The sequence below is a fragment of the Musca autumnalis genome, unplaced genomic scaffold (genome assembly GCF_047663935.1).
Source record: "Musca autumnalis isolate F117 unplaced genomic scaffold, ASM4766393v1 scaffold_1, whole genome shotgun sequence".
NCBI lineage: Eukaryota > Metazoa > Arthropoda > Insecta > Diptera > Muscidae > Musca > Musca autumnalis.
In genome coordinates, this window is record NW_027411644.1 from 129,599,267 (window position 1) to 129,617,316 (window position 18,050).

The 18,050-nt window shown below is 36.0% G+C and overlaps 1 protein-coding gene across 5 annotated transcripts in view; it reads left to right on the forward strand.

Annotated features, from left to right (window-relative positions):
• Nucleotides 1-18,050, forward strand: part of side-VII (sidestep VII transmembrane protein) — a 1,783,907-nt gene that overhangs the window by 1,505,937 nt on the left and 259,920 nt on the right. Inside the window, exon 15 of one of the 5 annotated variants that reach the window (XM_073992713.1) lies at nucleotides 7,764-9,380. The exons of the other annotated variants lie outside the window; for them this stretch is intronic. Within the exon in view, the coding sequence (XP_073848814.1) occupies nucleotides 7,764-7,790 (27 nt within the window). The 3' untranslated portion in view covers nucleotides 7,791-9,380. Of the gene's footprint in view, nucleotides 1-7,763; nucleotides 9,381-18,050 lie in introns of those variants that run through there. 5 annotated transcript variants of the gene reach the window in all.

Here is an 18,050-nt window from a genome sequence, read left to right on the forward strand (position 1 = left end):
TCTCAAATTTGGAAATTTTCTCACTCTTTTTTACACATACAAAGAGAAAGAGAAATTTTGTGGAAAAATTGGAAATTTTATTGAGTGACTTGTGGAAAGTCGAATTCCTCTTTCCTACATATTTGTCAGTCCGTTCAATAATTTGGAAATCTTGCTCACTGACCCGCCATATTTTTTTGGAAAGTCAACATACATTTGGAAACTATATCATTTTTGGAAGCTGATATTTGTTTTCACGCTTCTTGACACAACACAACAAACATTTTATTGGAAAATAACCTAAAATTTACAAACTCATCGTGCAAAAAGCACACATTTATCAAATAATTTATACATAAGCGCCATATTGATTTCCCAATACATCAATTTTGGGAAATTTGGAAAAAAAAACATTTTGCGCCTTTCAAGTACATAAGCATAAGCGTTTGGTGGACAAGCGCCCAAAAATTTGAGGTTAACTAACCTAAACACTCGACACTTTAAACTTTTTCTTATCTTATGAAAATTTATATACTTTTTATACTCATACATTCTTACAGCATATTTGAAATTTTTTGAATGAAAAATTTTGATTTAGACACAAAATATTTTCGTCTTTTTTGCAAATAAGCAATTTTTGCATTTAAATTAATTAATTTTTATTTTAAACCATTTTGAAACAACATTACAACATTCAAAAGAATTTTTCGCTAAAAATTTGGATTTTTTGGACCCAAAATAATTCACCTTTGAAATTGTTTGCTGGGATTTTGCTCTGGCTTGACTAGTTTCTTTACTAAGACATTTTTATTTCCACCCAAAACCAATTATTATTGAAACAAACAAAAAATTTCGTCTGTGTTTAAAGCGAAATCATTCTCTCAACAATTTATTTACAAAAGCGTCATTAGAATAGTTGTTGATTTAGACAATTATTCAAAAAACAACTGCGTACAAAAAAATCATTTTACTTTTTTCTGATAAAATTTGCTGTTTAACTAGGGTTTTATTACAACCTTGTTATGTCTGCAATTTGCAGTGCTGTGGGAATTTGTTAATTTTCTGGATAACCCAACACACATTTTTCTTCGACTTATTTTTGGAATTTTTTTTGCTGATTTTGATTGAAATTTTTTGACCTTTCAAAACTTTTTCTTGCGTTCTTTTAATGAAAATATTTGGCATCAAATAATTTTAATTCTCTGTACTAACATTGGAGAGAACATTTATCGTACTCTACAAAACATACTCTACTCTACAAAATATCCAGTTGTCGTGAATTTATTTGGGAATTAACATCAAAATTTTGCTAAGACAAAATTTTCTGACTCTGTTTTTTACCCAACAACAAAAAGGTTTGTCCTCTTGATTGGACTACTTTGTCAATTCTTGTGAATCTACAAATTTGTTCTAAAGTCAGATCTAATTTACAAAGAAGGATGGCCAAACTTAATCGTGAAAAATTTGTTAATTGTCTTAACGATTTAAAAGATTATGCAGCGATTTTAAGTATAGCAAACACAGAAGATGATATTCATAGATTAGGGGCATCAAGAGTTCAGCTAGATTCGGTTTATGACAAAGTAAAAAGAGCGTATGAAGAATGCAGGGATCATGTCCCAGGGGAAGGTGAAAAAGAAATTGACAAAAATAAGCTAAGAACTCATTATCTAGAAGCCATTGACACATACAAAAATGCTGTATTAGCGATTAATGGGCAAATTCGGTTAGTTAAGCAGAAAGAAGCAGAAGAAAAAGTTATAAGAGAATCTCAAATGACGCAAAAACTCAATACTGAAGTAGAATTTACACATATTTCAAGACTTCCACCATGTGACACAGACACATTCAGTGGAGGTTACAGCGAGTGGCCTACGTTCCGAGACCTCATTACAGCGATATATATTAAAAATTCGAAACTAAACTCTTCCATTTGACCCAGAAAACAACAGGAGAAGCTAGAGAGATAGTCAGTCAAGTCCCACTTACAAACGATGGCTTTGAGTTAGCGTGGAAGAATCTCACTGAGCGATATGAAAACAGAAGGATGCAGATCAACGAGCAGATCAAAATTCTTTTCAATTTACCCCATATAGCGTTTGATTCAAGTAGCACAATTCAAAAACTTCAACGTACCATTAATAGTTGTATTCAGACTCTTGAGACTCTAGATGTTGATGTGAAGGGTTGGGATCCTATCCTTATTTATCTTTGCTCCTCAAAACTACCTCGATCTTTTCTAGAGGAATTTGAAAACTCTTTGCACGACAGCAAAACTCTGCCCACCTGGGAGCAGGTAAACAAATATTTGACCCATAAATTCAAGACATTAGAATCTGTAGGAAATATTAAGCCTACAAGTACAAAATACACTCAAAAAAAAACTGATTTTAGTAAAAAATCAAAATTTGCAAACAGATTCCATACCAATACTTGGCCAAATTCACAAAATAAGGGGAGTTGGGTGAATAAACAAAATTCGAATCAACAGCAAAAGACTCAAAATACGCAAAATTATCCATTGTTAGCAAGAGATGAAGTGCGCCCTATTACTAGTGCTTCAGCTCTCACAACCACAATACAGTCCACAGAACAACAAAACGTTACAACCTTGACTCTACAAGAGCATAGAGTTTTCGAACATAACCCTAGTGCAACTTTGCTTTTCACTGCTATAGTCCAGGTCGAAAATAGAGGACAATCATATGATGCCAGAGCAATTATTGACGCTGGATCACAATCTACTTTTATCTCTGAAATACTTCGAAACAAATTAAAATTGCCTACCAAGAAAAACCTTGTTCATGTTACAGGACTTAACCAAATCGTCTCAGAAACTTCTACAAAATCTTGTCTTTTCACTTTGCGTTCTCGTTTAGACCCTAGCTTTGAATTAGATGTATGGGCACCAGTTTTGAAGACCCTTCCGTGTAATTTGCCTTCACAAAACATTGAAAAGAGTAAACTTACAGATATTATTGGTCTTAACTTAGCAGACCCGAAATTCCACATAAGTCAACCTGTCGATCTTCTCATAGGAATGGATATAGGACCCTTTATCTTCGAAATAGGGACCCCCATAAAATCTTTTGGCTCATTCTTAGCTCAAAAAACAGTATTCGGTTGGATAGTAGGCGGTCCAATACCCGAAACCACTAGAAATCCACATAACATTTCTTTGTTAAACACCACTTCAGTCGAAAAGATTATTACGCGTTTTTGGGAGGTGGAAGAGCCCCCGAAAAGAGTTTTGAGGTCAGAAGAAGACTCATTCTGCGAACAAAACTACCTAGAAACAACAAAACGAAATAAAGATGGGAGATATATTGTTACCCTGCCCTTTAAAAATTGTGAGGAGCTCGGCAATTCTCGTAATATAGCCCTCGCACAGTTTTATAGAATGGAGAAAAAACTTTCAAAGACTCCAGAAATCAAAGACTCATATGACAAAGCGATATTAGAATACTTAGAGCTGGGACATATGAGAAAACTTTCACGTGAAGAAATAGATCAGACCCCAAATTACTATCTACCGCACCATGCGGTGATTAAACCAGATCGATTGACTACTAAACTTATGTCAAGTTTACACTAGCGCTCCAAAATCCACTGGATTTCACGAAATCCTGAAATACACCCCGGTGTTTACACTAAGTTTTTGTTGATTTCAAACATATCACAATGATCAAGGTAGATGCATATGCGCAGCTGATCGAACATGAATTTTCACAAGTTGTAAATTGAATTAATCATCAAAAATATAAAAATATAGATCTTTACAACTTTATTTGGAAAATTATGGTAAAATTATCTATATATTGTATTAATTCTAACAAATGAAAAATAAAAAAATGATTTTATCGTTGATACATCATAATAATAAATTTTTATAGATAAAAGTTATGCTCAGAACCAATAAATGGGATTATTCGTGTTCATTATGTTTCCAAACACATTATTCTTGTTCTTGTGCAGTAGTTTTCCCGTTTAGTGCTAAAAATGCGTTCCCGTACTCCGAAATTTAGCAAGACTTGCACTTCTCTTTAAACAAAAATAGCGCAAAATAACACCTTCTTCTCCTGTTTTCTGCCATACAATTTTGGCCTAGTAGAAACTAGCAGCAAGTATTTTTATTGGCATCAAATATGATAGCTGATACGTTGATTTTGACATTAATGCAGGAGTTTCTGCAATTTCCGTCATTTTTCCGTAACCGAATTTTTTAAGAAATTTGTATGAGGAAGCAATTTTTGACAATTCGCTCTTTTTTCTAACATTGCCATTAAAAAAGTACGGGAACACAATAAAAAATAGCATTGTAAACATGGAACAATTACCCAGGTAGTGGCATCGTAAAATTTTGAATATGTTATGTCAAAATTTTCTTTATGTTGTTGGGGAAATTACAACAAAAATAATTTTTTTTATAAAGGGATTTGACTTTTAATATTCGATCACCTGGTGTGATACCACTACCTGGTAGTTCTGCCATGATTGTAACAAAGTAATTTAATAATTTTGTCACATTGTTTACAAATTGTTATACTAACATTTCTTGTTGCAGCAATTGACCATCTACCTTATTTATTATGATACGTGAAAAGTGTTGCAACTTTTGGTACTTTTTTAGGCAAAACCAGGGTTGTATATCATGTGTACTGTGATTTCGATGTTGATTTCGCTGAAATCACGAAATGAGATGATTTCATTTTTGTATGCGAAATCATGATAAATTTAGCTTGATTCCGCGCGAAATCACGAAACGCCTTCGAAATCACGAAACGACGCCGAATGTAAACCAAACATTAGGGTAGTATTAATTCGTCAAGCCCCACGTCAAATAGAAGAAGCCTCAATGATAATCTTTTCGCTGGACCCATACTTCAGCAAGATCTGGTTTTGCAAATATTAAAATGGAGGTTCTTCAAATATGTTTACAATGCCGATGTTACACAAATGTATCGTCAGATTCTCTTGGATAGAAATCACACTCGCTATCAACGAATTCTTTTTAGGAAATCTTTTTCTGACCCAGTGGAAGATTATAAGCTTTTGACGGTCACTTTCGGAGTGAACTGCGCTCCATTTTTAGCACTCCGTACTCTCATGAAGTTAGCAGAAGACATAAAAGATATATACCCTAAAGCTGCTTCAGTTATTTTACAAAATTTATATGTTCATGACGTCCTAGCGGGAGGTCATTCCATATAAGAAGCGTTAGACTCTCGCAATGAATTAATTTCTGCCTTTAACTCTGCAGGTTTTCAACTTAGAAAATGGACTTCAAATGAGCCCAAAATAATTAAAGACTTGCCATGTGATCACCTTTTGCCTCTCAATTGGCTGGATCTGTCGGAAAATGATTCTACCAAGACCCTAGGTATCGGATGGAATATTTCGGGGGATAGTTTTTCGGTCCCATCGCCTTCCATAGAAAACAAGATTAACTATACAAAGCGGGAAGTTCTATCTACGATTGCCAAATTATTTGACCCATGTGGTTGGTTAGCTCTAGTAATAGTAGTAGCCAAATTAATCATGCAACAAATTTGGTTACACAAAATAGACTGGTATGACACTCTCAAACCCATGACACTTTTAAATTGGCAAAACGTTGTTAAAAATACTTTCTCAATTGACACTATCACTATTCCAAGATGGATTAAGTACACACCAACTAATCAAATTGAGATTCATGGATTCTGCGACGCGTCAGAGAGCACGTATGGCGCGGCCCTCTACATTCGGGTAGAAAATACCAATAAAAGTGTTGACACATTTCTCCTAGCAGCAAAAACCAGGGTCGCACCGATTAAAAATATTTCCTTGCCACGACTTGAGCTTTGCGGAGCTGTACTTCTCTCTAAGTTGGCCTCTACAATAATATCAAATCTTCAGATGTCGAATATTGAATCTCATTATTGGACAGACTCCACAATCGTTTTAGCTTGGCTTAAAAAACCACCGAGCCATTGGAGTACCTTTGTAGGTAACAGAATTTCAGAAATTATTGAAAATGTTGGTAATGATCGATGGCGTCATGTTGACTCTGAGGCGAATCCCGCTGATGTAGCAAGTCGCGGATGTTCACCGATCGATTTGAAAACCCATAATCTATGGTGGCATGAACCCCTGTGGTTAAAATACGAAAAATTTAGTTGGCCCTCAAATAATATTCCGTTAGATACGAACTTAGAAGAGAAATCAGCTAAGGTTCTCACCCTTACAACCATTACTGGTGATGCCAGACAAGAACTTTTAAAGAAAGACCGTTTGGTAAATTTCTCAAAGTTAAACAGAGCATATCGAGCATATGCATGTGCTATGCGATACTACAAACAACACTTACGAGCTTGTCCCGTTTACTCCCTTGAAGAGATTCAACAGGCTAAACGTCTAGTCATAATGGTAACCCAAAAATATTATTTTGAAAATGAATACAAGTTATTGCAAAGAAACATCTAAACTTCCATCTAGTAGCGGTCTTGTTTCTTTAAATCCGTATCTTGACTCAAATGGCCTTATTAGAGCAAATGGTCGCCTTGTTCAATCACCTGCCTTAACAGAAAATGAAAGGCATCCCATCTTGTTACCATATATGTCCAAGTTATCGCAACTCCTAGTAGAATTTACACACCAAATAACTATGCACGGGGGAAATCAGCTCATGACTCGAGTCTTACGTTCAGAGTTCTGGATATTCAAACTGAAGGTTCTAGTAAAAAAGACTATTCATAATTGCAAAATTTGCACCTTGTATAAGAAACACAATCAAAATCAAATCATGGCTTCTCTTCCGCCGGAGAGAACTTCTCTAACACGACCCTTTTACAATACTGGTGTTGACTTTGCCGGCCCTTTCAATATCAAAAACTTCACTGGTAGGGCGTGTTTAATAACGAAGGGTTACGTATGCGTTTTTATTTGTTTCGCCACCAAGGCAATCCACCTAGAAGTAACTAGCGATCTTTCGACGCAATCATTCTTAGCTGCCTTCACTCGATTTATAGGTCGGAGAGGGTGTCCGGCGTGTGTATACTCCGATAACGGCACCAATTTTGTCGGTGCCTCTGAATTACTCAAAAAAGATAGAGCAGAATTTATGAAAAATCTCAGATCACAAGCTATTACCCAAAATTCTCATCAAAACTTAGAGTGGATGTGTATACCTCCTGGCGCTCCCCACATGGGTGGATTGTGGGAGGCCGGCGTTAATTCCTTTTAGACACATTTACGCAAAAGCTTTCCAAATCTTAACTTTGCTTTTAAGGAGTTTACTACAATATTTATTCGCATAGAGGCTTGTCTCAACTCAAGACCCCTAAGTCCTGCTAATGAGATAGCCCCTTTAACACCAGCTCATTTTCTCATTGGGGCACCGATGTTAGAGCCAGCAGAACCGGATATTTCCGATTCCGACCTTTCATACGTTATTCGCTGGAAGCGACTTAAAATAATTTCACAGCATTTTCGCCATAGATGGAAAAATGAATACTTAACTGAACTTCATAGCAGACACAAATGGAGATACCAGAAAGACAATTTAAAGGAAGGCGATCTTGTGGTCGTAAAAGATGATCGCTTGTCGCCAACTGAGTGGAAATTGGGGCGAATTGTTAAGACATATAAGGGGGTAGACGATAACATTCGTGTTGTAGACATCAAAACATCGCTTGGCATCTCTAGTCGACCCATAACCAAAGTTGTCAAGCTATTTACCGATTGACTAGTCGGACCCCCTTTTCTTAAAAAACTTGGTACTCCTCTCTCTCTTTTAATTACAGATATGGCGCCATCCCGGCCAAATATAGACTGGGAAGATTCCGAGGAGGAGGTGAGACCCCCAAACAGTCGTCAACACCAGGATCGCCCACAACATCAAAACATGGATCGCCCACAACAGCAACATCAAGATCCCCCAAGACAAGAAAGAGACAACAATCAACGTCCACATCAACAAGAAGCCAACAATCAACAAAGGCAACAACAACAGAGAGATGGGTCTGGGCAGCGACAGAGCAGGAGAGAGCGGCCGAGCTTCTGGCAGTACGCGTGTGGCCTTTGCCAGGACGACCACGCGATCCAAACGTGCCCCCGATTTAGAGAGATGTCGGCATACCGAAGGTACGAGACCGTTAAGCGGAGGGGGTATTGCCGAAATTGCCTGGCACGCAGTCATCTGGCACGCGACTGCACCAGCCTGACGGCCTGCCGCAGGTGCAACTATCGACACCACACCATGCTGCATGGGGCCCCACAGCTAGAGGACAGCCTGCGCCAATTTTTGTGCCTCCCTTTGCCTGGGACTTGGTCTTTGTCCCCACTGCCCTGGTGCGTGTCGCAGCTGAGAGTGTCGATGAATGGAAAACGGTGAGAGCACTCATATGCCAATCTGCCACGATGTCGCGCATAGCCTATCCAACATTTCAGAGACTGGGTCTGAGATCGATTTTACATCGCAGTCGCCGATTTGCCACTTTCAAAATCATGGCTAGGCATACCAATGGCACTTGGGCACTGAAAGTACATGCACTCATAACCGAATATTTACCCCGACGACCCTACTCAGACCCGCTCTTAGAAAACCCTACTGCTTTCTTTACTCCACAAGCTCTCGCTGACCCGGATCCACGCAGCAACATTCCCATAGATCTCGAGTTGGGAGCAGACGTGTATTCGGCGATCCATCAAGAAGGATGTACTGGTGCAGGTGTCGGTGACGTCAAAGCATTTAAAACAAAACTAGGTTATGTATTTTCGGGCCCTACCCAAAATCTCCCTATTAATTAAATATATTTTTTTTTATTCACAGATATCACGGCGGGGGAGGCATGTACATGAATGTACCATTTTTATACAGTGTACCATATTTCTCGGCCCAACACTGTGGTATCTTATATGGTCGGACACCACTGTTGGTTAGCGGTGGTCATTTACATACACACACAACAGCATCCATGCAGGGATATGTTGTTGTTATGTTTTCGCTATTAGTTTTGTTTATTCCATTAGGCATTGGAATATTTGCAAACTGCAAAACAGGTTTTCTTATGACGTTGAAGAAGAAACAATGTCATACGATGTTTAGTTATCAAGCGCAACAAACGTACACCCCCGCCGTGATCGAAGTGTTTAGAAAAAAGGGTTATAAAAAAAGTAATATAAATGTGAAATATTGTAAAGTGGAAAATTATAAATTTAAACTTAAATATTGTACAAAGTTACTTACCTGTGAAATTAATGAAAAAGAGAAAAATACTTACCAGATTAGTACTTCCCTTTTAATTATAAACCCAATACTTACCTTGAGAATTTAAATACCAATACTCACCTGTGAATATAACCAAAATTACTTACCTTGAAAAGTGCCATACTTACCTTTGTAATGCCATGTTCATACCAGCATTTGAATAACGTCGTTCGTTCTCATAATTACGTACACGAATTAACCCGTTCATACGACATGGTACACAATTCATAGCAACATGATTCATATATTCATAGTTTTTGTTTACTTATTTTAAAGAAAATTTCAGCCAATAGACGAGTAAAGTTAATTGATGTGAACCGAAAAAATATTTGTCCTTCTTGTAGATATCTATTTAATATTAAATTATATTAGTTTCATTCATGTTTTCTATTTTTTCTCACAATTTTGGTGTTTTCAGTATATTTTCAAATTTTTCTATTTTAAAAATCAACGAGAGAGAGACCTGCCAAAATAACTTTTTGGTATACAGACTTTAGGCAACCATTTGAATTTTGTTTCTACATTTGTACGCGGATTTGAAACGATGGACAAGAAATGCAAGTGCAATGAAAGAGAAGACACAATTTGCTATGATTTAAAGGTATACTAGTAGTTTAACCGTTTACTTTTCATTCATATTTTGCAGTTTTTCTAAAAATGTTTGGGTTTTTAATAAATTTTAAAATTTTGTATTTTTCCCGTCATAATTAATTTATTTCGATAAATTCTCTCATTTGCTAGAGATGGGACATATTTTATCGTCGTTCTGAGAGTAATTTAAATTGAACAATGTACACAAATCGTTGTTCGTTCTCAATATTTTGTATGGGAAATGAAGTAATTACATCGTAATTTGGGGTCGAACAACGAATAGAGAGCGAAACACCGTCAGTCTGAACAAGGCATTAATCATTTGTACATAAAAAACCCTAAACTGAAAATAAAAAAAATTGAATTTGAAATTAAAAACAAACAAACCAAAAAATCTTCTGTTTTGGAAAAAAAGTGTAAAAAAGGTAAAGTGCGAAACAACAGGTATGGTATATAAATGCGTTAAACTATTATGAAACCATGTTTCCTGAACAGCAATTACATCAGGGGTTTTTGAAAAACTTGAGATTAAATTTTTGAAACGATTAAATTTCCCAATTGAAGAGATGCTTCTAACATTTATACTTATTTTCGTTCGATCTCACGCCACTCATACCCGCCCCACCCGACCGAGGGTGCCACCTCCCTATATCGTAGGGAACGCGTACACTCCATAGACCGGACTATGGAGGGTTAGTAGAATGATGGGATGACCGGCTACATATTAAATCAGCCGGCATACAGTTATAGTAAAAAAGTATATATACACTGAAACTAATTATAATAGGGTTAGATGAAGAAGTATTAAATCACAAATCATGCATACGTGTCTGGCACTCACTACATACGCATAATAGCATTTTTTATCATGTTTAAAGGGTTAGTAAACGATATACTATTATATATATTATTAAAGGATTCACATAAAGCTCTCATGGGATTATTAGCTTCATAATTGGTTCTAACGAGTATTGGGATAAAATTACGAGTTAAACGAGACGGGAAATTAAAATTTATTTCGCCTAATTAAAATGGAGAATCAATTAATCCACGAGTCAGTTTTATAATAAACATTGATTTCAACATGAAACGTCTTCTCTCGAGTGTAGGCAGGTCAATTAACATAAGACGACTTTCATAAGCGGAGAGCGGTACAGATATATTCCAATTTAAGCCGCGGAGAGCAAACAAAAGGAATTGACTTTGAACAGATTCAATTTTATCTGAATAACACTTATAAGAAGGACTCCATATAATACAGCCATATTGTAAGACCGGACGAACCAAGCTCACGAATAGACGTTTGGTCACGTAAGGATCCTGAAATTCTTTGGACCATCGCTTAATAAATCCCAATAATGACTTGGCTTTATTAACACAGGATTCAATATGAAGATGAAATCTTAGTTTATTATCCAAGATTACACCAAGATCAACGAAAGACAAAACATTTTCTAATTTGTATGAAGCAACATGGTATTCAGTGCAGATATGTTGAGTCCTAAATATTGAAAGCTTTTTACATTTTTTAAGATTTAAGGACATTCCATTGACGCCACACAAGTTAGCTAAAGAATGTAAATCAAATTGTAATTGAAGTGAATGGCTTGAAGTTTTTATTTGATGGAACAATTTAACGTCGTCAGCGTACAATAACATTTTAGAGAAACGTATAACAGAAGGGAGATCATTAAGGTATAGTACGAACAGAAGAGGTCCTAAGTGACTACCTTGTGGAACACCAGACGAGACAGTAACATTTTTTGATAAACAGCTATTAAATAACACATTCTGTGTACGACCTTCTAAGTAGGTGGATATCCAGTTTAAGAAAACGCAAGGAAACCCCATTGCGTTAAGTTTGTAAAGCAACAGTTTATGTACAACCGTATCGAAGGCTTTACTAAAGTCAGTATAAATAACATCAATTTGATTCTTATTACTAAATGCCTTATGCATATGCGTAACCAATTCTAAGAGATTTGTGGTTGTTGATCTTCCTTCAATAAAACCGTGTTGAAGAGGTGAAATTATTGATTTCATGAAATGTTTTAATCTGCGAGATATTAATAGTTCCAATAATTCAGGAATGGCGCTTAATTTTGCTATGCATCTATAATTATCAACCAAAGATCTATTACCAGACTTATGAAGTGGAATAATATAGCTAGACCGCCACTGGAGTGGAAAATACCCTTGGCGTAAAGATTCATTAAAAATCCTAGTAAGTGGTAAGCAAAATTCATTCGCACAAGATTTAAGAATGGATGTGGGAACCCCATCCGGTCCAGGTTTATTTGAAATACGTAATGTATTTAAAGCCTCTAAAACCTCTTTCTCAGTTAAAGTAATACAGGGAAAATTATTAATTGTTTCAATAGAAAAGTTATATTGACCATTAAATCCTATAGAGGAATAAGATGATTCAAAGAAATCGGCAAACGTATTTGAGATGTCTACACTATCAGAAAATTCTCTACAACCATATCTCATGCAACTGGGAAACGTTTGAACTTTACGTTTAGAGTTCACAAATTTATAAAAACTTTTAGGATTCTTTTCTAAATCATATTTGATTTTGGTGAGATAAATCGAATACGATTTTGAGTTTTCAATATTATATTCATTTCTAGCAATTAAGTATTTTGAGTAATGCTTTCATTGTTAAAGGAACGGCTGTGGAAAATGCAGTGTCAAGTTGACTGTAGAATCTTGACACACATAAGTCTAAATCATCATTAAAATCCCATACCGTAATGCGTAGCATGGGTTTCAGTTGAGTAAGATTGATTTTAGCGAAATTGTATGTGGGAGTCGAGTTAATCAGAGGCTTTAGTTCATTTGAACAATTTTTTAATTCAAGGTCGATTGAAAGTGTAGGATGATACTTGTCCTCAGGTAGTACAAGTGGAGAACATCTATTTAACGACATGTTTAAAGTGGTTGAAAAAACTAAATCCTAAATCCGTTCTTTGACATTTACAATATTATTAATTTAATATAAGCATTTATCATAAATCTTATCCCAAAAAATATCAAATCCGGTATTACTTAATGCAGGTATGAAATCTAGTTTATTATCACCCGCTACCTATGAAACATTAGGTAAATTAAAATCGCCCATGCAAATTAATGTACAAGATTCAGAGAGTGTTTTCGAGACGTTATCTATTAGATCAGCGTGCCTAGTATAAATTTCAATATCCGAATTAGGAGCAATATAGGAGCAGGTTGTAAGAATACAATTACCGTGATGCTTTATTTTTACGCAAATGAATTCATCGTTTGAGTTACTTTGAGGATCAACAAGTTCAGAAGAGATAGAGTTATGAATAGCAATCAAAACGCCACCAACAGTTTTATTTAACCTGTCTTTCCTATAAACTTGATAGTCAAGTTTCTGTGAAAACTATAACTTTGAAATCGCAATGAAAACTGTTTATATATAAATTTCTAAGTTGAGTATTTAAGCCTCTAACATTTTGATATAGAAAAGACAGGTTAATATTATCATCTAGTTTTTTGAACTCGATGAAATTGTAATAGGATTTGCACGATTCACTCTTTCTCTAAATACGTACTCTCTTACTACAAGCTCATCAGGCCAAAAAGTATTATCGATCAATGTACTAAACCATTTACCAGGAATAACAATTCTAAAGGAGGAGATATCGCGTGGTTGAGAGGGATTAAATTTAAAAATTTGTATATCATTATCAGGAAGATTTGGTATTTTTGACTTTAAATACGATCGAATGTTTTCGGTCGTGGTAGCAGCATGTAACCTGGAAATAAATATGGTCTTACGCGGCGCGACGACAATAAGTTGATCGGTAAACGAAGGTATAGCAGATTCAGTTAAGTTATTACTTTCTGCAGGAACAGAAATTTCATTAGCAGCAAGAGAAGTTTGGTTACCGGAATTTGAATGAGTAATAGTATCTGCAGGAACAGATTCTTTATTGCTAGACATTTTTTTATTATCTGCAGTAACAGATTTATTAATAGCTGGAGGAGGTTTATTTACAAAAGCGATAGGATTGTTATCTGCAGCAACAGATCTTTCCTTCGCTTTTAAAACAGGAGATGCGGTTTTATGATTGTTCAAATCGGCAGATTTATGGGCCATAGCTGGAAAAGATAAGGCAGACGGAGAATTTAAACTAATAAAATTTTCCGAACTTACGCCGGAATTATCAACAACAATGGCCGACAACTTCTTCCTCTTTGGAGAATCATTAGAGAATTCAAACTTATTCACCAGTTTTTCAATTTTATCAAAATTCTTAAGCACAGCATTAAAATCTTTTTTTAGGTTTAAAAATTCAGTTTTAGTTTCTTTAAATAGACGATGAAAATTTATTTCAAGATCTCTACAATCCGGACAAAACCAACGAAGACCTTTAGTTCTATCCGTGATGTGGTCAAAATGTTTTCCATTAAAACCGGCACATTTAAAGTGCGCATTGTTATCGCATAACCAGCAAGTAATTAATCGTTCATTAAAGTTTCTAATATTACACTCTTTATACAAGCATGCCATTGTAATAATTAATAGATATAACAAAACAGCCTGAAATTATGCTGGACAATGCAAATGATTAAATACTACAAAATTTTAAATAATATTAAAATAAAGAAAGTGGCAACTTTAAAATTACTGCCTAGAAGTATGCTCTAATTTGTATAAAGAAAAAGACTAATATAAATAGAGATAATAAAGAAAAAGCAAAAACGTCAAAAGCAAAACAACAAACACTTTTAGGAGGGAAAATTAGCAGACTTACAAAAAGCACAACAATCACTTAAAAATTGTTAAATACAACAAACTTTCATACACTTCAAATGCGAATTTTTTCACTAGATCAATTTTACACAACTTTACACCAATTTAGCCACTATAAACCGTGAAAATTGAGAATAAATTTTACACTTGGAAAGCACAAAATAAAAACACTACTAAACAAACAGAGTTGCCAGACAAATTATGATATGTAAAAACGCATAATTCAAATTCAAAACATGATTATTGTAAGTGGAAATATTTTTGAAATAATGATTTGTATACATATTAAAAAGTAATAGAAAAATAAAACATACAATATTATTTCAGATTTCATTTATTGGTTGGAGAAGCATATACTTGGTCTTCTTCTTCTTCCTCTGCATCAACATCTTCATCTTCATCATCCTCATGCACCGAACTTAACCTTCTAAGTGGCCGAGCAGGTTGTGACCATCGTTTATTTGTTGTTGCATTAAGAATGATTCTATCAATATCTTCTTCCGAACGAATAACTTGGGGTTTTGAATCTTCGTTTCTTTTATACAATATTCTCCCATTCTTTATAAATAAAAATTTATATCCAGCTTTCTTAATGGCCTTGGCGTAGTTAAACAATGCCAATGTCTCTTTGCTAAGAAAGTCGATATTAACCCTCTTTGTTAGATTCATAACACATTCAGCAGCTGATGCACTGCCCACTGCAGTCAATCCTCTAACAGCACAATCATTCCTAACACGCACATCATTCAATATCTTTAGGTTAGGTTAGTTTTTCAATTCTCCTTCGCTTTCATCAGTATCAGTAGCAGCACAGAAATGGCATGTATACAAAACATTTTTGTTGTCCAAGAGATGTTGAAATTGACGTTTGGTTAGTTTTGTGCACTGAGAGTGGAGAACTTTGTAACACTTGTCACACTCTATAAATGACTGGACTTCTTCCTTGATTTCTAATTTGCACTGGGCACAAACTATTGTTTTTGATCTAAGATTCTGCGACTTGTTTTAGGCATATTCCAACAAAGCGAAACGCAATAATGTCCAAAGAACAACTTCACAAATTTTCAGCTTTTAATTCTTCCGAAAAACTATTAAATTTTGGAATTTTGTTTAGCTTATTTTGACACAGCAAAAAATACGTTCAGTTCACACCAGGGTTGCCAACACTATTTTTCTTGTAATCACGATACAGGTCGAAATTTTGATCGGATCGTCACGAATTTGAGAAGATAGTCATAAAAAAATGATTTTTGTGGTTATGCCTAATGTGGTGTAGTATTAGCTATCTTGCTTATGCCCATTTTTCCTTGAGGGAGGATAATTACTATTTTTTATAGGTTATTTATATTTTTATTCATTACAATAATATTTTAAGAAATTACTTTAAGAATTTTTAATGTTTACTAATAAAAAATGGAGTAGTTTTTCCTGTTTAAGGTTTAGCTTAATGCGAACATACATATATTGTAATTTTTTATTTATGGGCCCCATCGCCTCAAATTACATGTGAAATAAATGAAATGAAATGATTTTTTTGGGAGTTTATGCGGGTCAGTAGGCAACATTTTAGAGCCTCAATATTGGATTTGACGGCCACTGAATTTGAGGATCCAGTATTATAGAGACCCAAAAATTCTTTTATGTAGACGAATACGAGAAGCTGGAGAAAAAGACCCGAATTTCAACAACCAGCTCACTTCTTACTCTCAATCCATTTTTAGAACCAAAAGGAATTATGAGAGCCAAAGGTAGATTGGTTCAATCTACAGCTCTTACGTATAGTGAGCGACATCCTATAATCCTTCCACATGGATCAACCCTTAGCCAGTTGTTGGTTGATTTTGCTCATAAAGTCACTTTACACGGTCAGAATTCTGGATATTCGGACTTAAGTCACTTGTGAAGAAAACCATAACAAAATTGCAAAGTATGCATTATTCATAGGAAAAGGACCCAGGATCAACTAATTGCATCTCTTCCGTCAGAACGCACTTCTTTATCTAGACCCTTTACGAATACTGGTGTTGATTTTGCTAAACCCCTCAATATTAAGAGTTACTCTGGCGAGGCCTGCTTCCTTACCAAAGGATATGTCTGTTTGTTCATTTTCTTTGCATCTTAGGCCATACATTTAGAGCCAACAAGCGACCTGTCGGCATATGTTTTTTGGCCGGCTTCTCGAGGTTTGTTAGCCGGCGCAGCTGCATGTATCTATTCAGGCAACGGTAAAAACTTTATAGGGGCAGTCGATCTTTTAAAGAGGGACAGAATAGCCTTCATAAAAACAGTGTTCTTCAAAACAACTTTCATCAAGAATTGGAAGTTCATTCCACCCGGAGCTCCTCACATGGGCGGCTTGTGGGAGGCCGGAGTTAAATCTTTCAAGACCCATTTGTGGAAAAGTATTCCCAAAATGAACTTCACCTTTGAGGAGTTCACAATTATTTTCACTCGAGTTAAAGCTTGCCTTAATTCGTGACCCCTCAGTCCTACAAGTGACGACCCTGATGATTTCTCTCATTTAGCCCCTGGACATTTTTGAATAGGCACAGTAATTCTTACTCTCGCTGGGCCCGATATTTCTGACACTGATATCAGTCTTGTTAATCGTGATCGAACTAGCGACGAGGCCAGAGAGATGTGAGGAGTGACCGACCAGCAGCGCGATTCTCTAACTCATTTTTTGAGTTGCCGACAATTGTCGGTAAAACGAAAATGCTTAAAATTTCGGTAATTACTAACGATTTTCGGAAAGTTAGCAACGAATAAAAACAGTCGTAAAGTTCTACCGATAGCAAGAGTGCTGTCAACTTTTATTTGAACTTTTCATTCATAATTTTGCGTTTTAACTTTACCGATTTTTGTCGGCAACTTGAAAAATGTGTTACAGAATTCCACTACAGGGCACTGGTAGTACTTGTGCGGGTTATGCCAATTGCTTGGCGCGCAGTCATCTGACCCGGACTGTCCCTCCCTCACCGTATGTCGGCGCTGCGACTGTAGGCACCATACTCTAATTCATGGGGCCCACAGATGGACGGTTCAATTCAGCCCCCAGCACCCCCCTCGGTCCTCATGTGGTATTTAGTCTTTATCCCGACGGCTACAATAAGAAGATCCAGCTTCTTGGACGACACTTCGTTCTCTGGTAAACAAAGGACATGGACGAGTGTCCAGAATATCCTATTCGTCACGGTGAGCAGATTAGCCGATGTCGACCCACGAAGCAACATTCCGATGGAGATTGAGCTGGGGGCGGATACCTATTCTGCTATTTATCAAGAGGGTCGAACGTTTTCTGGTTTTGGAGGCGTCTTCGGTTACCAAAGGGAGCTGTTGTATGCGCTGGCGGGCCCAGCCGAAAAATGGCAATTAAACGGCCCGTATTGGAGTATATACACAAATCACGGTGGGGGCAGAAAATGTTTAGGGCAATGTGAGCAT